General features: G+C 36.2%; 1 protein-coding gene across 1 annotated transcript in view; it reads left to right on the forward strand.

Annotated features, from left to right (window-relative positions):
- The window catches only part of GLCCI1 (glucocorticoid induced 1), a 105460-nt gene that overhangs the window by 71728 nt on the left and 9626 nt on the right, over positions 1-24106 (forward strand). Inside the window, exons 4-6 of the mRNA XM_056117982.1 lie at positions 1424-1540; positions 8101-8253; positions 13792-14002. Coding sequence (XP_055973957.1) covers positions 1424-1540; positions 8101-8253; positions 13792-14002 — 481 coding nt within the window. The remainder of the gene's footprint in view (positions 1-1423; positions 1541-8100; positions 8254-13791; positions 14003-24106) is intronic.

Raw genomic sequence — 24106 nt, forward strand, 5'->3', positions numbered from 1 at the left:
AGCCTGAAGGATATTTTGCTAAGTGAAATAAGTTAAACAGTAAAAGAGGAACTGTATGATGTCACTTATGTGTGAGATATAAAAAAAAGTCAAACACAGAAAAACAGAACAGAAAGGCATGATGTAGGGGATTAGATAGTAGAGAAAATCAGGAGTTAGTTAAAGCATATTGGCTTGCAGCTATAAGAGAAGTTCTGTAGCGCCAGTGTACACATTTTTAATTAGAGTAACTTTTCAGAGTTGCTGTATAGATCCTAAAGGTTCTCACCACAAAAAAGAATTTGAATTATGTGACTCTGTGTGGAGGAGGAAGCAAAGACTATGGTGAGAATTATTTTCTGATACAAAAGTTTCTTAGATCAATATTTCAGTTATATATCAATAGCACTGTAGCACTGTCCTCCCGTTGTTCATCAATTTGCTCCAGTAGGCACCAGTAACTTCCACAACAAATTGTGAGACTAGTTGTTACTGTTTTTGGCATATTAAATACGTCATGGGAAGCTTGCCAGGCTTTGCCATGCAGGTGAGATACTCTTGGTAGCTTGCCAGGCTCTCCAAGAGGGGCAGAGGAATCAAACCCGGGTTGGCCAAGTATAAGGCAAAATGCCTTACCTGCTGTGCTATCACTCCAGCCCAGAAAATTATAAGGTACTAATAATGTATACTTTTATTTTCCCACAAGAGTGGGATTTATAGTGTTGAACTATTTAATACATAACCCATATCAATTTTGTCTTACCAAATATGGGAACTTACTGAGGCCCGTATATAAAGAATTAGATTTGACTTTAAATAATAGGCCTGGGGCCAAAAGATAGTACATGCATTTAGGCATGCTGGGCAGATGCCTTACCTGGGCTCAATTCCTTGTATCACATGGTCTCCCAAGCATTGCTAGCTACAGGTCCAATGGTCCCCAGCACTGCTAAGTGTGATTCTAGAAACCCTCAATTTTCTTGGATGGCCCAGATATTCCCCAATACCACCAGACTCTCCTTAGATCATATCCTAGGGCTCTCTCATTAAACGAAAGGGCTCTTGCATCTTCAGACCCTCATATTAGATTGGGAACTTCTTGGGAGGCCTCAATACATTTTTTAAATTTATAAAATAAATAACATAAACAACAAGCATGTGTGAAATACAAGTTTTATCACCTTGCAAATTTTTTGAAAGAATGATGTATTCTGACACTAAAAATTCAAATCTGAAATAAAGTATATGTATGTACCAGCAACACTATTTAAATTGTACAAGTGAATTAATGCATTTTCAGTAATTTTAATTAGAAATGTTTAGTCATTACAGTTTAATGTCTCTTGAAATGTGGAGAAAAATTATATCTCAAAATTTAAAATATCCTTAAAATTGGTATTCACTTCTCTTCTTCCTTTCTTGTTTCTCTTCCCTCTACCCAAAGCAGATTGCCAAACTGAGGCAGCAGCTACAACGGAGTAAACAGAGTACTCGGCACAGTAAGGAGAAAGATCGTCACTCACCTCTCCATGGCAACCATATTGCAATTAATCACACTCAGGTAGGCATCTTCTTGTCCAAATTTGAATAACATTTAGAAAGGGTTTATTATAAAGTGAAAGTACTTTACTATAGAATGTAATGTTAAAGTATAATTTTGTTAAAGTGTTTTTAAGAATATGTTTTGTTTACCATATGTGCAGTCTTCTTTTAATGATAGACATAGAAGAGTGTAGTGATTTCAAGGATGATATTAGCCTTTTTATAGATTTATATAGCTAGTTCTTTTACTTATCAGATATCTCTGGTCATTGTTTCATATTTCATATAATCATCTTTCTATTAGTTCCTTAACCCTTATCTATCTCATATGTTAAAAAAAAGAAAACATTGACCTGAGAACTGGTCTAAAGAACTGAAGTCGGGGAATGATGGGTTGGTGGGTTGAGGGAGGACACAGTGGTGTGGAAGGAAGTGGACACCCCGTTGGAGGATGTGTGTCACATGTTGTATGCTAGACCTTATCATTAAAGTATTATGAAACATGGTGCCACAAATTAAAATAAAAAAAGAAATTGAAAGCTAGAGTTTTGTGAGCCCTCAAACCCAGGAATAAATTCTAATATATTTCATGAAACAAAATTTGTGAAATGATGTGGTAGAACAAATTTTTTACTAAAAATATTGATGTAAATATTACTAAATCAGGCATAGTATTAAATTATAGCATAAATTATTACAGCAAACAAACCAAGTAGTTCATCACAGACTCAATTAGGGATTCTTTGACAAAGGTAAGCCTAATTTAGCATTAGGAATTGTATTGGTGTAGGTCATTGAATTAAAAGATCAGAGGAGAAGAATAACACCTGCTTTTAAAAATTCAGTTTATATGATAAGTATAAATAAAAGTAGGACAGGTATTTGACTAATTGGAAAGGCAGTGAGATCATTACAATAAATACTGGATGCATCTCTGAAATACTAAAAAGTAATTTTGATTATAGGGCCTCAGAAACCAACTAAAGGGCTGGAGCATATGCTGCATGTGTGCACAGGACCCAAGTACCATCTCTGGCACCACATATTTCCCATCTCCCAAGCACTATTTTGGGTGACCCTGGGCCTGGTGGTACCCACCACTATCTGTTATGCAACTTTTAGGTACACACCTCTTGACTGACTCTCCTGAGCACTACTGGGGAGGCCCCTCTCCCCAAAATGAAGCCAGAGATATCTGTAATCATTGTTAGTATTTGCTGATAGTTTAAGGGCAATCGATAGAGCAACAAGAAAAAAAATCATTTTTAGGACAATTTGTATATAATATGGGTATATGATTAGAAAATCAAAGCAAATAAGTAAAACTGTTACAACTAAGGATAGGTAGCTAAAATGAAAGAAACGTAGAGCCACAATTGCAGCTGGGAACACTAGATATTATAACCTCTATGAAAAACAGTTTGGCATTTTCTTCAAGAGTCAAACATACATCGACCATATTGTCCAAAAAAGGCACTCTGATATCTTCACACAATAAATAAAAACATACGTACACACAAAGACAAAAACATGTACGAAGACTTTCCTATGTCAGTATTTATGGAGACATTACTAAATAGAAAAAAGAAAACAAATATGCGTCAGCAAGTAAATGAATAAAAACAGTAAATTTCATGCATCCATGTAATTGATGAAAAAGAAGGAACCGGTGATACATAAGAGCAGCATAGTTGGATCTCAAAAATATCATGCTAAATTAAGTCACATAGTATAATATATGATTCATTATTTTAAATCGTGAAAAGGTTAAATTATAGAGACAGAAAATATTAGGGGTAACAATAAACAGGCCCTGGGGAATTTGAGAGCATGATGATAGAAGTTATAAAATGTAGATTACACTGATAATTGGATGACTGCATACATTTACAAAGCTCAATGAATTGCATGCATAAAATGAGAGTGTATGTACATGAGAGTGTATGAGAGTACATCAACCCTTGTAAAGCAAATGTGCAGTGGGTAAAGCTGGCTTAAGACATTTCAAGCAATATTTCATATATGCCTTAGTTTTTCATCTTAACTTGATAGAATAATCATTTCACTTCCTTTTTCCCATAAGAACCCATTGCATTTTTATTAGATACATTGGATTGCTGACTTAATTTTAAAAGGACATACTCTTGTTATCAATTTCCATTGAAATCTTTGGTAGTTTGGTTCTGCATTTTATCATTTATCATATCATTTATATCATTTTCTCTACATACTAAAAAGTTTGTGGCTAGAAAGTTGACTCTAGAGTCTACTTTAAAATAGTACAAGAGGGCTGGAAATAAGGCTTGCGTGAAGCCAATCCTATTTCTATGCCTTATCTTGCATATAGTCCCCAGTGTCCCCCAGGAGTTATCCCTGAGCACAGAGTCAGGAGTAAGCTTTGAGCACTGCCAGGTATGACCCAATAACAAAAACAAACACACCTCTGACCACTGTAACCCAGGAAAGTCAAAAGAATTTAGAAGATGTAGGTCATCATCCAAGGTTACAAGCCAAATACTAGGTTTAGGAATGTGGTTGAAGTGGTAGAGCATGTGTGAGGCACTAGGCTCAAACTTTTTTCCACTACCAACACCTTGGATCTGGCATCCAAGCTCCACTAGGTGTGATTCTTTATACAACCCTTATCACAACAAATAATAACTCAGAAGACTAGAATTAAAAATACTTCCAGAACTCCTATCATTTAGGACATTACTGTACTATTAGGGGCAGGACCCAACACACACACACACACACACACACACACACACACACACACACACCCCACACACACACTCACACATTACTGGGTCATTAATAATTACTAATTAATAACTCACTAGAACAGAGAATGAAGGATACTAAATGCCTAAAATTCTATTTAAAAGATGTAGCCATTGTTTTGAGGATATGGATATGAAATAGACATGTCTTAACACATCTTTGCATAAAAAAGAATAGATATTTCTAAAATAGTAAATTACTCGGTAATAGGCAAATTTTGAGTTACTTGGAAACATAACAGGCATTGCTTCTTGAAAAGTTTGTTTTCAAAAGTTGTATGGAAAAGCAATACCAAACACTAGAAAAAACATTTAAAGTTATTTTTTTCTACATAATACCAAATATTCTATAAAATCACAGCAGTTAAAGTGGAGCTCTCTGTATAGTGTTTAGCAACTGATAGCTCAAGGAAATAACTCTGGCAATCCATAAAAATAAAGGTAAAGGTAAAGGCCCTCCCGTTGATCGTCGATTTGCTTGAGCGGGCCCAGTAACGTCTCCATTGGAGACTTTGTTGTTACTGTGTTTGGCATATTGAATACTCTCGGTAGCTTGCCAGGCGCCCTTCGATAGCTCAGCTGGTAGAGCGGAGGACTGTAGACAGCAGTACTGTGAGACATCCATAAAAATGGGGGTGAAAAAATGCTACCTCTTGTTATATTTAAAAATAAATCACATGCCTGCCACAGTCCACACCAAGGTGAAGAGGAACAGCCCTTGTAGCCAGAGAAAGATCTCTTGACTTGTCAAGGTTTCAAAATATTCACTTTCCTCATCATTTGCTGCTATGATTTTATCTAAAAGCAGTGAAAGGACACCTTACTAAAAGCAACAAAACGTGACAGATATATGTGAGCGGACGGGTTTTGTTATGTGAGGGACCTCAGGAAATAATTCAGGTGGGCTAAGTGATCTTAACCGACCAGATGCATTATCTGCATACATTTTTGATATGGTGGTGGAAACAGAATCACACCTGGGAGTGTCACAGATTGTATATGCAGGGCCTCAATCAAGCATGTAAGATGTGTATGTGCTCTACTGCTGAGTCGCATCCCTAGCCTGAGTCCACGTATATACATTTTTTCCTAAAGTTTTCCTTGTTTTAAGACCAGGGCTTCAGTTACACTGGTAATATAGGTGAATGGTACAGCTATATATCTAAAATACATTCTCATCGAGACTGAAACTTTGTAATGTGTCTGTGAAGTTGAAGGTGGGATAGAATGGGGGTTGGGGGTAGGGAGGAAGTATGAGAACACTCATGGAGCGAAGTTGACACTGGTGGTGGGATTGGTGTTGAAATATTATATGCCTAAAACTCAACGATAAATAACTTTGTAAATTACAGTTCTTCCACTAAAAAATGGAGAAAAAGATATTCATAAGACAAAATTTACCATGTATTAGGTAGTACTAATTCTTTTATTACTGTTTTGCTACCTGACCTAGAGGTCTGTCATCTTACAACATCAAAACTGTACCCATGATATAATAGCTCCCCATTATTGCCCTATCCCATTATTTCCTGGCAAACTCTCTTTAAAAATTTGACAGGTCTTGATGCACCTTAAAATAAAATATTTTTGTATCAGAAAAATAAATAAATCACAGTCAGTGAACTATTTTAAAAACTCATAAAACTACATAAAGCATTTGATATGAAAATAAGAGCTCATGCCTCAATAGAAAACAAAGTATATTAGTGCAATAGTTCACAGATGGCAGGAACACAGCACTGATTATGGGAGCTATTATTCATGAGTGACTAGCTGCTCACCTCATTCTGACTCATGTATGTGAACTTCAATCATTCAAAATATTATAGAAGTCAAATGCCATTTTTATTTTTATCATGTTAATCATTTTCTGTTATGTACATCACTTGAGCATATTTAGGGCTTGACTTTCACTTTTGTCACCATCTACCTAAGATAGCTGTGAAAGGTTATGGTTAATTTTTATGAACTTTCTCAAAGGACATTTGAAAATGACTTTAATTGTTGAGTGTTGCAGAACTTAACATGATACTGTTGTCACGTTACTTAGTCATCAGTTTTTATTAAACGTTTATCAAAAAATGGGGTGATGAAATGAACAGAAACTTTCTCAAAGAAGAAATTGAATGGCCAGAGCACAACACCCAAAAGGAGAGAGAGAACAAAAGGGATTGCCCTGCCACAGAGGCAGGGTGGGATGGGGGTGGGAGGGATATTATACATGGTGGTGGAAAATGGGCACTGGTGGAGGGATGGGTATTTGATCATTGTAAAATCGAAACCCAAGAACAAAAAAATTGTAAATCTACAACTGTACCTCATGGTGTTTCACTAATAAAAAATAAAATAAATAAAATAATTTCTGGAAAAAAATAAAAAAGAAATTGAATGGCAAAAAGGCACATGAGAAAATGCTCTACATCACTAATCATCAGGGAGATGCAGATCAAAAAAACAATGAGATATCATCTCATGCCACAGAGACTGGCCCACATCCAAAAGAACAAAAGCAACTGGTGTTGGAGTGGATGTGGCAAGAAAGGGACTCTCCTTCACTGCTGGTGGGAATGCCGACTAGTTCAGCCCTTTTGGAAAACAGTATGGACGATTCTCAAAAAATTAGAAATTGAGCTCCCATTTGACCCAGCAATACCACTCCTGGGAATATATCCCAGAGAGGTAAAAAAAGTATAGTCAAAATGATATCTGCACTTGTATATTCATTGCTGCACGCACTGTTTACAATAGTCAAAATCTGGAAAAAACCCGAGTGCCCGACAACAGATGACTGGTTAAAGAAACTTTGGTTCATCTACACAATGGCGTACTATGCAGCTGTTAGAAAAGATGAAGTCATGAAATTTACATACAAGTGGTACTACATGGAAAGTATCATGCTAAGCGAAATGAGTCAGAAAGAGAAGGACAGACATAGAAAGATTGCATTCATCTGGGGAATATAAAGTAACAAAATAGGAGACTAACACCCAAGAATAGTTGAGATAAGTTCCAGGAGGTTCACTCCATGGCTTGGAGACCAGCTGCACATGCTGGGGAAAAGGCAGCTTAGGTAGAGAAGGGAGCACCAAGTAAAGGGTGTTGGGAGGATTCTCCCAGGATGGGAGATGCATGCTGAAAGTAGCTGTAGACTGACCATGATTGCCACTCAATTGCTCTTTTGCGAACCACAGCACCCAAAAGGAGGGAGAGAACAAAGGGGAATGCCCTGCAACAGAGGTGGGGTGGGACGGGGAGGATAGGAGGATGGGAGAGACACTGGGATCATTGGTGGTGGAGAATGGGCACTGGTGGAGGGATGGGTATTCGATCATTGTATAACTGAAACCCAAGCACAACAATTTGTAAGTCTACAACTGTGCCTCATGGTGTTTCACTAATAAAAATTAAAAATAAATAAATGTTTGACAAAACAAATGATAATTCCAGAAGGCAGTCGTTACAGTATAGGGAAAACTCTTAAATATTTATAGAGAAAATGTACCATAGAGTCACTGGATAAATTTAACTTACATTATTTCAAATACACTTTTTCAGTGAAAACAGAAAATGGAAATGATTTTAAGCAGCACTGAAGACTGTGCTCATCTACTGACCAAATGTATATATTACAATTTTACCTTTTCTTTGAACTTAAATTTCAATATGTATATATGAACTTTAATTTCATATATCTAAATAATTAAACTGATTTTTATGTTTAAGATTTAATGTGCTTTTTAGTACTTGAATTCTTTGACCAAAATTATTTGACACCACTTTATCTTCTATTTTTTAGGCTACTGGATCAAGATCAGTCCCTATGCCACTGTCAAATATAACAGTGCCAAAATCATCTGTTTCACGTGTGCCCTGCAATGTAGAAGGAATAAGCCCTGAGTTAGAAAAGGTATTCATTAGAGAAAATAATGGGAAGGAAGAAATATCCAAGGTAAGCTTACATGAGCTCTTTGAATTCCTTTTGTCCTTAGTAAACTGCTTAGAGGTCCTTTTTTTTTGGCAGCAGCTTAATTAGATATAATTCAGTTGCCATTTGGGGTGTGGAATTCAGTGGTTTACAGCATGGTCAAAGAACTGTATAAAAATCAGCATGGATTTTTCAGTATTTTTATCATCCCAACTAGAAACACAGTGTCATTTTGTATTCACCCCTCATTTAGCAGTGATTTCCCTCCAGTGTCCCTGCTAAATGACTATTAGTCTACTTTCTATAACCTATGGATTTAGCTCTAGTAGACATTTTAGTATGAATGTAATCATGCAATAAGTGGCCTTTGTAATTGCCTTTTTTTCTTTTGATATAATGATTTTTAGGTTCACCCATGTTGTAACATGTATTAGCAATTAATTCCTTTTTATTGCCAAATAAAACGCAGTTGTAGGATTTTATTTATCCAAGTATCAGTTGATGAACATTTGGATTGTTTCCATTTTGTGGCTATTATGAATAATACTGCTATAAAATTTATATACAAGTTTCATGTGAATATAATGCTTCTTTATTTCATTTGAGTATTTACCTAAGGAGGATTGATAGTATGGTAACTCTTGAGAAACTGCCAAACCTTGAAAAATGATTGTACTCAGCCACTTTTACATTCCTACCAACAGTGATGCAGGTTCTAGTTTCTCTTCATGTCACCAACAATTTTGTAATTGTCTTTTAAGTTCAGGAACCATCTTGTGTTTGAGTTGGTAACTCATTATGGCTTTAAATTGCATGTATGATGTTATGTATATTTTCATGTACCTGGTAATTTGTATATCTTCTTTGGAAAAAGTGCTTAGAACCATTGCCCCATTTTATATTTTTTGTTTGTTTGTTTTTTGACCCAAAACCAGTCTTCACGAATCACTCCTGGTGTGCTTAGGGAAACCATACGGGGTACCAGGAATCAAATCTGGCTTAGCTGCATGTAAAACAAGCACCCTACCTGCTGTACTATTGCTCTGAGCCAGTTTTGCCCCATTTTAAAACTAGGCTTATTTTTTGTAAAAATTCTTTATCAAATTCTTCATTTTCTGGATGCAAGCCCTTTATGGTTTAAAATTCTCATTCTATTGTCTTTTCTCTTTCTCATTTTCTTGATATACAAATTTAAAGCACAATTTAATTTTGATGTTTATTCTTTTGTGAATTGTACTTTTGATATCCTAAGAAACTTGCCTAATTCAGATCACAATGATTTAGCCATATGCTTTCTTCTAAGTTTTGTGAATTTTGATTTCTCTTATTTACAGATTTCATTATTTTGAATTAATCTAAAATAGTAAATTGTCCCTCTACTAGAGAATTTGGTCAGTACTGATGTGAATCTACATTTGGTCATATTATCAAGGTACTCTCAAAGAAAAGAAATAAAGTAATTTCTAGATTAAATTCTGCTTTTCTTTAATAACTAACTTATGATTTACTGTTAACAGTGTGTTTGATGCCTTTATGTAATGAAAAAGAAAATACCTAAATCCAAACAGTTCAATTTTGCACTTGTATATTGCAGATGTAACTCAGTTTACTCAGTAAATTTGAGTGTATTGATATTTTTTTGTATATCCTTTCAGAGTGTAGGATAGGATGTGTGTGTGTTAGATATAGTTAATTGTTAGGAGCATAGAAGCATTTTAAGTCCCATATTTCAGAGCATTTAGAATTTTTATTTGTTTGGTTTTGGGCCACACCCAGTGATACTCAGGGGTCACTCCAGGATCTGTACTCAGGAATTACTCCTGGCAGTTCTCAGGGGACTAAGTGGAATGGTGGATATTGACCGTGTGGGCGGGTAGACCATCTGCAAGGCAAACATCCTACCCACTGTACTCTGGTTCTGGCCCCATATTCAGGATGTTTAAAATATTTTTCTCATCATTAGCAGTACTTCAGAAGACATATATGCTCTTGCAAACAGCTTATGGGTATGGAATTCCTAGGTCAAAGTATTTATGTGTTTTAAATTTTCATGAATAATGTTAAAATTACACTCCCAAAAGTTTGTGCCATTTTACTCTCTCTAGACATTTCATGTTAAAAATTTCATTTACATTATATTAGAAAGAAATCCTTGGATGTTATGCCATCTCTTAGCTATTTACCACTAAAATATTTCACTTATGCAGTAATTGCCATTTACAGTAGCAGTAATATAAGGAAGTGAAATTGATCTCATTTTTTTAGAATGAGTTAATTGTATCTTTGCTGATTTGATAAGAATGCTATCAAAATGATACTAGAATATAAAACTTACTGGAGTCTGCTATGACATAAATTATATTCTAATTTTATAGTGGCTTTTTTGATTTATTCTGGGGTGGCTTACAGATTCCTAATTAAAATATTAATTTTAGAACTTTTAGATTTCTGATTAAATATGATTTGAAGTTTTAATGAATAAAATGTCACCATTATTGAATCTGCTAATTTCTAAAAATATAAAATTTCCATTTTAAGTATAACAATGTTCTAAGTCTTTACATTTTCTTCTGTTATTTCATGTCAGTATGTTTGTTCCTGAAATCTGCTGTTATTCTTATTATTGTACTCTGCAACAAAAGTTAGCTAAAGAAATTGAGACATACTACATATTATCCAGTTATAGTTAAGAAATGAGAAAACCACACTGCAAGTATAGAACAATATCAGTATTGTTGTAAACTCTTGATATCTCAATAAAAACCTATTAAGATATATATCTTAGTCTTGAAAAAGAGAGAGTCCCTGCCCTGCATATGGTTCCCTGAGCCCTGCGAGGTGTGATCCCTAAACACAGCCATGAGTAAGCCCTGAGCAGAGCTGGTTGTGGCTCCTAATCACCCACCCATCCCCAAAGAACAAAAAACAAACCAGTGTATGTGTAGCACTGTAGCACTGTCCTGTTGTTCATCGATTTGCTTGAGCGGGATCCAGTAACATCTGTGTTGTGAGACTTGTTACTGTTTTTGGCATATTGAGTATATCACAGGTAGCTTGCTAGGCTTTGCCGTGCAGGTGGGATACTCTTGGTAGCTTGTCAGGCTCTCCGAGAGGGGCAGAGGGCAGAGGAATCAAACCCGGGTTGGCTGCGTGCAAGGCAAACACCCTACCCACTGTGATATTGCTCCAACCCAGTATGTGTGTGTGTGTGTATGTGTATTCAATAAAAATTTTTGACTAAAAAACATGGGAAAAGAGAATGCATTTCTTAAATAGGAAGATAACTAAAAGTTCTTGCTTGCTTACTCTTACTCATCCTCAAATTCATACATTGTTTTTTCACTTAATTCCTTCACTGACACTTTCATTAAACATTTTCCTTGACTGAAATATCAAAGTTTCAAGGACAAACTGTCATGAAACCCTTAAGTATGTTTTTAAAAATAGTCTTTCTTTACAGGTCACCCTCTCTTACTATATGTAATTTTGTTCCCCCCCCCCCCCCGCCCAATGTGCACTTTATGATATTTTTTCTAAGATTTGGTATATATAGTTGTAATTAAAAGTTTAGTTGAATGGCAGACAAAAATGTTAAATGATAAAGTTAAATAGCATTTTTTCAGTGTTTGACTAAGAGGCTGGAGCAATGGCACAGTGGTTAGGGCATTTGCCTTGCATGAGGCCGACCTGGATTCGATTCTTCCACCCCTCTCGAAGAGCCTGGCAAGCTACCGAGAGTATTCGATATGCCAAAAACAGTAGCAACAAGTTTCACAATGGAGATGTTACTGGTGCCCGCTCAAGCAAATTGATGAACAATGGGAGAACAGTGGACAGGAATATTGGGAATCTTCTCCAAATTGGAAAGTTTCATTTCATTTTCAATGAAATGAAGTAAAATCCAAGCAATTTAATATTCTTTTGTAATAGAGTAAGTGGTTGTCAGATTGTAAAGATTGTGTAAGTTTTGTATTTGTATAACTTAGATTAAATATATGAAGGCTTTATGTTAATAGAAATTTTCATCTTTCTTGTAATAGGAAACAGATATATTTTAAGCCCACTTTAGTTTTACCTTACTCTATTTTCCTCTTCATTTTCTAAAATTCTGACAATAACAAAGTTGCTCAGAGTAAGCGGTAAATAGTAAAAATAAGTTGTAAATGTGCTAAGAATTTGTCATTCCCCCCTCATTGCAGTATTAGCTATATTATAAAATTTTTGATAGCTTTGAATTATTTAAGAAATATCTAATGTAGAAAATTTTATTTATTGAACTTACATTGTTAACATACTGATGAGGAAAATGGAGTAAGAGCTGTCTTTACAACAGAAGCAGAATAGAAAGTCCACTTCCGCTGGACTCTTGTTATTTAATTAGCCGTGTCGCCAGGAGCTCTTAGCTATTGGCTCTGTATTTGTAAAGACATTGGACTAATTAGCTACAAGGTCTTCTCAAGTCCAAAATGAATTATTTAATTATCCTTACAGTTGGCTGCCAATTGGGCTGTTTGCTTAAGTGTGAGTTCCCAGAGATGTGGTACTGCTCAGCCCTGCAGTACTGATGAACACTAGGGCCACTCTAGGAGTGCCTTGTACTTCTACTACCTAGCACTTCTTGGGATCCCTTGTGGTTCTGAAATTTAAACCAGTGCCTTGTATGCGTTCTAATCCTGTACTATCTCCCCTGTTCCTGATTTTGTAAACATTTCTTATGGGGGGGGGGCAAAGAGACAGTTCTGGAAGTAAGATTCTTGCTTTACATGTAGTCAGCTCTGGTTTAATCCCTGGTACTCCATGTGGTCCCTGAGTACTCCTAGGAGTTAACCCTGAGCACAGAGCCAGGAGTAGTAAGCCCTGAGCACTTCTGTGTGTGGCCCCCAAACCAAAACAAACAAAAATCTTATTTTGCCACTCAGAATATGTTAGAAGTAAATAAAATTATAAGTAGTCCTGCTCAATTGAATACCAAGTTAATGGAGTTATTCCAAGATGTGTTCAGATAATCCATTGAGCATAAGTTCTTTAATGGAAATACTGAGTAATTTATAGAGAAAATAAAACATTGCTCTGTTCCTGGGCTCAACAATTAATAAAAGAAAGAATAAACATAAATCTATACCATGGAAAAAAATGTTTCTCTTTTCTCTTAAGTTGGAGTGATTTTTCAAGCAGTTTTATCAATTAATTGAAAAGGTGTTTATTGAACGTCTGCTCCATGCCAGGTACAGTGGCATAAGGAGTACAGCGTTGAAAGAACCTTCTATTTTAGAAGGTGTGTTGTTGAAAGCGCTGACCTCTCCTTCAGAGAGCTATGGAATTTTAAAGATAGTTTATGCTTGATATCTTCAAACCTAACTACTTTGGGATTTGAAAAGAATAAATGTCGAAGGTAAACTACAACAATTAAGATACAAGATGCATATCTTTTCGCTCTGCAGAATCAATTATGGTAATAGTATTAATGGAATATGAACTTAATGGAATTGCCATATAGTTTGCTTTCTGTGTGAAATGAGTATAATTACTGTTAGTCCTATTGATTGGTGGTTCTTCTTTCAGCCTTTAGATATACCGGATGGTCGGAGAGCTCCACTCCCTGCCCACTACCGGAGCAGCAGCACGCGCAGCATTGACACGCAGACCCCTTCTGTCCAGGAGCGCAGCAGTAGCTGCAGCAGCCATTCCCCCTGTATCTCTCCCTTTTGTCCCCCGGAATCCCATGATGGTAGCCCTTGCTCAACAGAAGATTTACTCTATGATCGTGATAAAGGTGAGAAGGAAGGCATCTGCTTTACTGGTTATTGGGCCGTGTCCATTATATTTTCTTTGTCTTAGATTGACCATTACATCACTTTGTGTTGTTGTTGTTGTTGTTGTTGTTGTTGTTGAGTGGGGGTATCAGAAAGGATTGTTTGCTTAATCTAGGTTTGTTTGTTCATTGGTTTCACATACCCCCTTTGTGACTCTCAGAAACATCTTCCATAAATTTGTCAGAGAAGCACAGCGCATGGTTCTAACAACTTAAGATAGCAATAAAATGGAGTGTATACTACTAGCACATAACTCACAGGTTTTTCCTTTGATATTTTTTAGAGCTATTGATGGATATAATAGAGTGTATATTTCCTATGCCTAAAATTGGATTTAATAATTAATTTTGGGGGAAATGATTTCCAAAACTTCCTTCGGAGAAATCACAGTAATTTAATGTAAATTGGCATCAGATAATTGCATTGTGTAAGTAGCTGAATTATGAACTAGCACAAGGAAGAGCGGAGAACTTCTGGTATTTTTTGTTGCCTTGTTAGCTTTAGTCTCTTCATGTTCTCTTGTCCCTGTGTCAGGCACCTGGCTACGACTGCTCACTGTTCTTTCAGTTTATGGTTCCCTTAGACCTAGATGCAGAAGGTAACACAGGCTGTCGATCTTCCATCTTTCAAATTGCTTTCAAAGATACACTGAAGTTACCTTTACTGTTCCTCATCATACAGAAGTATATGATAGGCAACAGAATGTAAAAACAGAAAAGTTGCTTCAAGGATTTAAATTGAATTTTTTTCTTTTTCTTTTTTTTCTTTTCGAGTCACACCCGGTGATGCATAGGTGTGTCACACCTGGCTTTGCACTCAGGAATTACTCCTGGTGGTGCTCAGGGGACCATATGGGATGCTGGGAATTGAACCTGGGTCAGCTGTGTGCAAGGCAAACACCCTACCCACTGTACTACCGCTTCAGCCCAGAACCAAATAGAATTTTTCTAACCTTGTCCTGATTTGAACCCCACTCCCCTTAATTGGACTTTGAGGAATTAGTACCTAAAAAAGTGTCCAAATCTTAGATATTAGCCAACATTTTGGCAGTGTTGAGATTCTGCTGGTGAAACTTGGCTCAGGTATGTGGGCCTATAGGTTCAGTGGTTAGGCCCAGTGATGTGCTGCTTAGAACTGACAGTGCTTGAGTATGAAGGCTATGTCTTGCTTTTAGGATCATATGGTGCTGGAGATCAAACTCCGGCTTATGTTTAAAGAATGCACCCCATTCCTTTCAGCTGTCCCCTGACCCCAGCTAAGGGGAAGGTACATAAATTTTTATGCATGTACACATTCATAAGATCACTGCCTAAATCAACATGTAGAATATTTGTAGCATCCCCAAACGTTCTGTCGGCCACCTTCCTATCAGTACCTTCCCCTTTCAACCAGGAAGTAACCACCATTCTGATTCCCAGCACCATAATTAATCCTGTTACTGAATTAGCTTTTACTGAAATGGGATGGTATTATATTATTTTGTGCTTTGTTCTTAAATGGAAGCTATTTTGGACTTTACTCTCTGCTTTTTTTAAAAAAAAACTAACTTAAGGGACATGGTTACAGTAGTGTTAAATTTTATGTTTTTTATGTAAATAATTAAGTCACTACACTCTCTATAATTCTCAAGACCCTCCACAACTGTCCTTAGGTTACTTCTAGTCCACCTCTCCCTCTCCTGCCCACTCACTCATACCTCCATTGCTTGGTAATTGGAATTTTGTAATCCAGAGCCTTTAAATCCAGAGATTGTAAACATTTCTTGTCATTCTTTGATACTATCTATTCCCTTCTTTTGTTATTTTGTGTACTACAGAGTAAGATCATCTTGTGTTTGTCCTTCCCCGCTCTGACTTATTTTGCTCAACACGATCCTTTAGTTCCATTTAAATTGCAGTAAACTGCAAGATGTCTTCACCTCTCACAGTATTCCATTGTGTATACATTCCACAAGGTCTTTATCCATTCGTCTGTCATTGGACATTTGATTTCTTTCCATATCTGGCTTGTGTACTAAGTGCTGCTGTGAACACAGGTGTGTGCGTATTTTTTCAAATTAATGTTTTTTTTTAATCCACTGTTTTTCCCTGTGGGTGGTTCTTAACAGTTTTCCTCTTTCATCCTTGCCTTATTGAAAGTCTTCTCTTTACCCATTAAAAATGTATTGAGACAAAAGGACCTTACACATCTCTTTGGGAAGTGGAGAGTCTCCAAATGATAGAACATTTTAGGATTGAGAGATTTTCATTTCCGTAAAGTTTTGTATGTTTGTGTGATGCTGGGAATTGAATCAAGAGCCTCTCCCACAATCAAGGCAAGGATTCTGGTTTTATGAATATGTACATCCCTACTCTGCCATGGTGTTGTTATTTCCAGCTCCCTCTGAAACTGATTGCTTCCTCACAACATTTTTACTGTGCTGTTTGCACAGTAAAATAAAGAGAGACACCTTGTTTATATAAGAGCAAGAGGGCTCAGTTTGAAGATAAATGAAGATTTTAAATAACATTAACTTGATTTAGAAATATAGGTGATAAATTGCTGTCTGATTTGAAAACTTTTAATTCATTATTATATAGGAATTAACAATTCAGGTTGACTACTACATATTTGCTCGAGCGGGCCCAGTAACGTCTCCATTGGAGACTTTATTGTCACTGTGTCTGGCATATCGAATACTCTCGGTAGCTTGCCGGGCTCTCCGAGAGGGGCGGAGGAATCGAACTCGGGTTGGCCATGTTGGCTGCGTGCAAGGCAGACGCCCTACCCACTGTGCTATCGCTCCATAGCACAGCGGGTAGGGCATTCGCCTTACAAGCGGCCAACATGGCCGACCCGAGTTCAATTCCTCCGCCCCTCTCGGAGAGCCCGGCAAGCTACCGAGAGTGTTCGATATGCCAGACACAGTAACAACAAAGTCTCCAATGGAGACGTTACTGGGCCCGCTCGAGCAAATCGATGATCAACGGGAGGGCCTTTACTTTACTTTACCTTACTTACTACATATTAGCACTTGCATTTTGGTAAAAATGAAAATAATGGTAGTAATAAGAACAAGCAGTTAATTCTGGAATTTTATTTTCTTCCCTCTGTGACTAACACTGAGGCTGAGAGATGTTGAAGCAAAAGGGAAGTGAATTAAGATGAAGATGATAGATGAGTTCCATTCTGGTTAACTGGTTGTGGAATTGCCTTCAGGGCCCACAAGTGAAGATTTTAAATGAGGCACATAAATACGTGGTATTTGCAGTTCAAATAATGTTCTTACTCTGATCCCAAGTTTAAGACTGTGTATGTTTCTTAATATCTCTTTTCCCTGAATATTTTTAATCTTTCTACCATGAGAAGGAACAGTGATGTCAAAATTCTGCAAGGACTTTTGCAGAAAAAATTTAAGAGCAGCACTGGTTTTGACCCAAGAAATGGATTTGAGTTGTTAAGTTTTGGAGATAACATTTGTATTTGATATCATGAAGTCAATAAATAGTAACTGTAGCAATAAATATAATAGTTTTTAATTTCCCCACTGCTTTCAGGAACAAAAGACTATTTTTTTCTCCCACTTAGCCAAAAACCTTCCTCTTTGGCCTAATTTCTTTTGATCATCTAATGACATCTTTTTTCCAGCTTTATTGAGATACTATTGAAATATAACATTAAGTTTAATGTATACAATATGATATAGTACATGTAAGTGCTGTGAATGTTTATCACATAAGGTTAACATTTTCTATCTCACATACTTGCCATTTTCAGTATTGTTGTTATGAGAGCACAAAAGCTCTGCTCTCATAGCGACTGTCAGATACTGAGTGTAACTGTGGACACAGTGCTGTAACTTAGATCCACAGCACTCATTCGTTTTCTAACTAAAAAGACTGTAAATAACCAGTATCTCCCCATTTCCACAATCCCTGGAGATCACCATCCTTACTCTCTGTTTCTATGAATTTGATATTTTTATGACTGCACGCACATAAGGAAGTCTTTTGGCGCTGACTTATTTCATATAACACGCTCTCCGGTTCATCCATGTTGTTGCAGGTGGCAGGATTTCTTAATTTTTATGGCTGAATATATTGCATCTCTCTGTCATTATAATATTGAGTGGGAAAATCCAGCCATTATTGAACTAAATACTGTTATTACAAGGACTTGGTTGCTTTATACATCTTTTTCTTTAAGGTTGCAATTTAGTCAGTGATTTTCATGTCTTGGGTTTTGTGAACAGTGCTACACTGAGCATGAGAGAGAGTGCATGTATGTCTTACATGTGTGTGATAATAAGAACATTTTTCAGATTTTGGGCTATACCTCGCAATGTTCAAGGGTTACTCATATCTCTGCACTCAGAATTACTCCTGTGGTTCTTAAGTGACCCTATGCCAGAAATCTAACCTAGCTGCTGTACTATTCCTTCAGGTTGGTAGTGTGATAATCTGAAATATGACCACTTGTTAACAATATAGGATTTTTCCTTAAAAACTGTCATTTTGAGGGTGTATTTTTCTTTGTGATGTTTTATTTTTCCATACCAGCCATCCACCTACATAGCAAGAATATCTTTTTGTCTCTTCTTGTTTTCCTTATTTTGAAATGTAAAATGATAATAGAGGTCCAAATGATCTCTGAAGCCAGCAGTTTTGTACTTGTTAGTTAAAAATATTAGTAAAATAGGTTAATAATACTCATGTCATACATATTACTGTTGGGGTTAATGTTGTGGCAAAGTGTTTAGCACACCCACTTATACATTATTAACATTCAGTATATGGCATTATGGCTAATAATTATGTTTTCTTGAGTCAGGTTGTTTTAATAATATATATTGAAATATAGAGAGTATACTTCTACCTTCTCATGAATTGGTAACCTTCCATTGTCGCACCTTGGAAGAATAGGAAAAGATAGAACGAAATGAAACTGTAGAGGTAGAAGGTCAGTTAAGAGCAAGGTGGTCAGGCAAGTGTGGTCCCGTACTCTCCGTGAGCAATGACTTTCTTATATAAACTATACAAAAAGAATATATTCCTAAAAGTAACTTCAAAGCCTTTACAAATCTAATCATGTTTTATTTTTACTTTTGATTTTTAGTTTTTCAGTTGTGCTAATGTGACCACATCCTTCCCACCGCTGGCACTCCTCCCTTGCTAACCTCAGCTCTGTTTGTTGTCAGAGTCCAAGGGTTGGTTTTTATTCATTGTTATCCACTCCCTTTCTTTTTCATAAACCATATATAAGTGAAATATGATCCAGTATTTTTTCTTCTCCCTCAGATTTATAAATTGACATCTTCTAGCTCCATCTAAGCAATGCCAAAAGATATAAATTCATCTTTTACAGTGAGCAGAAATTGATTATGTCTAGTGATAGAACTTAAACCAGAGGATAGTTTCACCAACAATAAATGAGGGTATCCTGTATTTTTCACCACATTTCTGCCAGCACTGATTCTTGCACGGTTTTTGATAAAAATCATTCTCATTGTCATCTTGATTGGCTTTTTTCTTTTGGCCTGGGAGAGGGAATAGATATCTGGTGAACCTTGGAATGCCCAGGGGTCCTTCCATGGATTATCTGCCAGGCATCAGTTGCAAGGGCTGAAGTGCAGGGCTGCTTGGGTCCTGAGGTGCTGTGATGACTCAGCCCATCCTGGTGATACTTGGGACCTTCAGGGCTCCACCAGAGGATGCTTGGGGCAACCTATTAATATGTGGTGCCAGGAGATAGAACCAGGGTTGACCACATAGAAGGCAAGTGCATATTGCCCGTTAATTTGAATTTTGAAAAATCTGTTTAAAATTTTTGAAGACCTCAGAATAATTGAATTATTTAAAAATTTTCTATAGAAGCTCTTCTGTTGAGTATTAGACAACATGGTATGAGTTCCTAACATAACGATTCTATATTAGGCTTGAGGAGTTACTTTGTGATTAATTTGATCCCCTGGAAAAATGTGTGATCTCTTACAATGTGAAGTTTCTAGGGCTCAAATCAACTACCATCTTTGCCGAAAGAAATCTAACAACTGTATTTTTAATTTTATATGTATATATTTGCTCGAGCGGGCCCAGTAACGTCTCCATTGGAGACTTTGTTGTTACTGTGTCTGGCATATCGAATACTCTCGGTAGCTTGCTGGGCTCTCCGAGAGGGGCGGAGGAATCGAACTCGGGTCGGCCATGTTGGCCGCTTGTAATGTATGTATACATAAACTTGTATTTTAGGTTCAGAAGTTGAGTTTATACTTCCTACTTATTTAAGAAATGTTTTTTCTACTTTATGTCAGGTGTTCTGCTAGAAAGTGAAGAAAAAGATAAATGACTTGTGATCTGCCTTTAAAGAATTTGTAGCCTAATAGGGATTAATAGGGATGAAAACAATACTATTATACAAGTATGCTCAGAAACTAATAGTACAAAGGAACTGTCAGTTTTTCTGTTTCTGAAACCTAAATATGTTGTCTCTAACTATAGACTAGTCTTACTCTTTATGCATAGAGAAGTAATATAATTTTAAAAATTAGAATATGCTTACTTTTAAAGATACTATAATAAGTTTGCATTTTTCACAATAAAGCATGTATTGGTCTGTTTCCAGTAAGAAAGCAATGGAAACTAAAGATTTCTGACAGGTTCACATAGTTAAGCATGAAAACAATTGATACTATAATTTTAAAGTCAGTTAGGATTGATTTGGAACTTATTTCAGTAGGAAAAAAATTATTCTGTGCTAGTTTGTCTGTTTCAGAAATACTTAGGCACCTGGTAGGTGTGCAGTAGAGGGGTTAGTAGAGGAAGGACAGCCATTGTGCAGTTTCTATAGAGAGATGCCGGTGAGCCAGTAACTCTTCTGCTGTACCCATTTCTTACATACTATTCTTTCCCTGGCATGGCTAACTTTTTTTCACGCCTGTTCTAACCTCTACTTTTGGACTGCAAAGACGAATCAATAGGATGATTGTTTGCTGTGCATGTGGAAAGCCTGGGTTCTCTTCTCATCATCACATGGTCCCCACCAAGCACTGCCTCAAAACATCCTTAAGTCCAGAGACAGGAGTAGCCCCTCGCACTGTTGGGTGTGATCCAAAAGCAAAAGAAAAGGAAGAAGAGGAAATGAACATTAATCTGTTTTTCTTCATGAATTTTATATAATTTGAGAACTATAGAATAATTTTAGTTGATTAACATATTGTTTTTTCCTTTGGCTATTTTAGTCACAATGCCAAGACAAAAATATTCCATAGTTATTAAGAGACTGTTTTCAGGTTTGAGCTTTTTCCTTCCAGGTTTTTCTCAGTGATCTAACGACTGAAGGAAGTCTGGTCACGTATAGAGTTGCCAAGCTAACCTAAGAACAGACCAGTTTCTACATTATGGTCTGGGTGGAGAGTCCAGAGTTAGGAGTATTTATTTTGATATCATCTTAATATAGGGTTAGACCAAATTACTCCACATTATCATGCATGCCTAAATGAAACAAAGAAAAGAAGTTTTTTATATAATGTGTATAGCAGCATCACTAATACTAGTTCTTTTAGGAACTCTACCAGTGTTACTTGATGGTAGCCGAACTCGTGCTGGACACGTCACAAAATCTTGACCCCAGTCTGTCATTTATATTGATCTTTGGCACAGTTCATTTAGGCACTTGTTATAGAATTCTTCAGTTTTGCAAGACATTGTTGAAACATTGATTATTCTAATGATGTATTTAACAATAACCATTCTAGCAGTAGTCTGAGTCCATAAATTGGTTACTTAGAACTTACTCTATTTTAGCTTAGGTTAATGTATGTCATGTGGATGGAGTTTCCTAAGTCTATGGCATATAAGTCTGTTTAACTCATGCCGTTCTTTAACTCATAAATATTAATATTTTAAACTTTGGCTGTTAAAACTGAGAATCAGCCCTTAGTCCCAAGAGTGGGGAAAAAAGAAAGGAAATAAAAGAAATGTTTGTCTTCTCTTTGCAGAATCTAGGACTAAACCTTTCTATACCTTTAGCCAAGATTCTCTTTAACAGCTTTTCCCTTTCTGCATATATTTCAGCTCTGTTTATTTTCTGCCTGATAATGTTGCATATACTTCTTTTTAAAAGCCACAACTTGAAAATCAGTACATTTGAACTTTAATATGTTCCTCTATCAAAACATTTTCCCCACATGTTTTCTGGGATGTTTGCTGTCCTAGGAGAACCTCTTGGTGGTGAAATTACAAAGAGCATAGGGATACTTCACCAACAGTGGAGTTATGTGTAAATTAAAACTGACCTGTTCTGGAATTAAATACTTAAAATCATCTTCCTTGCTTTTCTTTCAAAATAACTTTAAAGTTACATTTACTCCCATTGTCTTTTAATACATAAAAGAATCCATAAATTCTTTCTCATTTTTGAACATTTTTAGAAAATATTCAAAATTGTACTAATGGCAGATGCTCTGCTAGCTCTCTCTGAGGATGTTATTATTCATAATTCAAAACTAATGAATACGGTTCATACTAGCAGTTTTAAATCTAGAGTGTAAAATAGAAGCAAATCAGAATTTATTAACATGCCAGCATATACATATATATGTACATACATACACACACGTGTGTGTGTGTGTGTATGTTTGCGTGTGTGTACTTTTAATCTCCTATTATCTGTTTACTGGAATAGTGGTGCTAATGGAGTGGTACTCAGATTGTTTTGGCATTCCTTTAAAACCTTTTTCACGGCAGGTACATTATTTTTAAGGTTTATATTTATAGCTTTGTTGAAAATGGCGGTGTCCTTTTAGTTGTTCAATTGTGTTAGGTTTTTGAATAGCCAGGAAGAATGTCTGAATGTCCACTCCTCCATACCCCTCCCCCACACACACAAAGAGAATAAATAAAAGAAGCCAAATTAAAAGAAACTAATTTAGTGATGGGCCCTAGTTGGAAAAGAAACTATAGAGTTTACATTTTTCTATTTTTATTAGGGGAAAGGGAATAACCTTGCTAAAACCTGTCTGATTTTCCACTTTAATTATGCCTGTGGAGAAAACACACTTAACAGCTAAGCCTACTTGAAAAGGGGGCTCTGTTGAACTATTTCTCTCCTAGTCTCTTTTTCCCCACTAAGGAGAGAGAAATATGTATAGAGTCCACTCTTTCTACTGTATCTCCTTGTGAAACTAACAGAACGCAGATCCAGTGAATGTTTAATTGGAAGGAACTTAATCGTCTGGTTACCTTCTCTTAACTTTAGTTAAAATAGATCAAAACTTAGGTAGACACTGTAACATTAATGAACTGTGACGCTGGAGTTGCCAGGTTAAATTCCAGCTCTGCTACTTGCCAGTTATATGTCCCTGAGGCAGTTGCTTAACTTCTCTGTATTTCAGTTTACTTGCCTGTAAATTAGGTATAATAATAGCATATGTCACTTAGTACTGTGAGGATAATTCTAAGTATATAGGTAATACTTTTAAACCTTTGTTATCTCCTATATTCTTTCCACAAACTTGTGAGGAAGGACATTGCATTTTTTTAAATGGGAATGTCAGACTTGCAGAAATGAAGTGACTTTCCTAAATTCCTTGGAGTCTGTATAAGAACAAAAATCTTCTATAGGAACATCAGGCTACTTCTTGCTGGCCTGAGTCATTGTTTCAGTTGATTGGTTTGAGGACTATCCCTCAATTAAGTGATTTGCTTTCATTTTTAATCATCTTGTCAGACAGATTCAGAGAGACTTTAATTAGGTTAATAATGAATCTGGTAGGTCAGATTTGAAAGACATCAGGATATTGTTAAAAAAATTATGATTATGTTTGGAGAATGAGCTTTGTTCCAATTATATATACACAAAAGAAAGGAACAACTATAAAAATGTGTTTCTTTCATCAGCAACTATAGCATGTTTCTTTAATTTGTAAGTTATCTGTGCAGTTCATGTGATTAGAATTTTAAAGACTGCCACATATGACAAATATTTAATGGGTCTAATGTTTGAAATATAAGTTGACTCTTGGTTATTCAAAATGGAGGTCACATTCAGCAATACAGGGTGGGTGATGGGCCTCAGTGCTGGAGATG

This window comes from Sorex fumeus, unplaced genomic scaffold (genome assembly GCF_029834395.1).
Source record: "Sorex fumeus unplaced genomic scaffold, SorFum_2.1 ptg000037l, whole genome shotgun sequence".
Lineage (NCBI taxonomy): Eukaryota > Metazoa > Chordata > Mammalia > Eulipotyphla > Soricidae > Sorex > Sorex fumeus.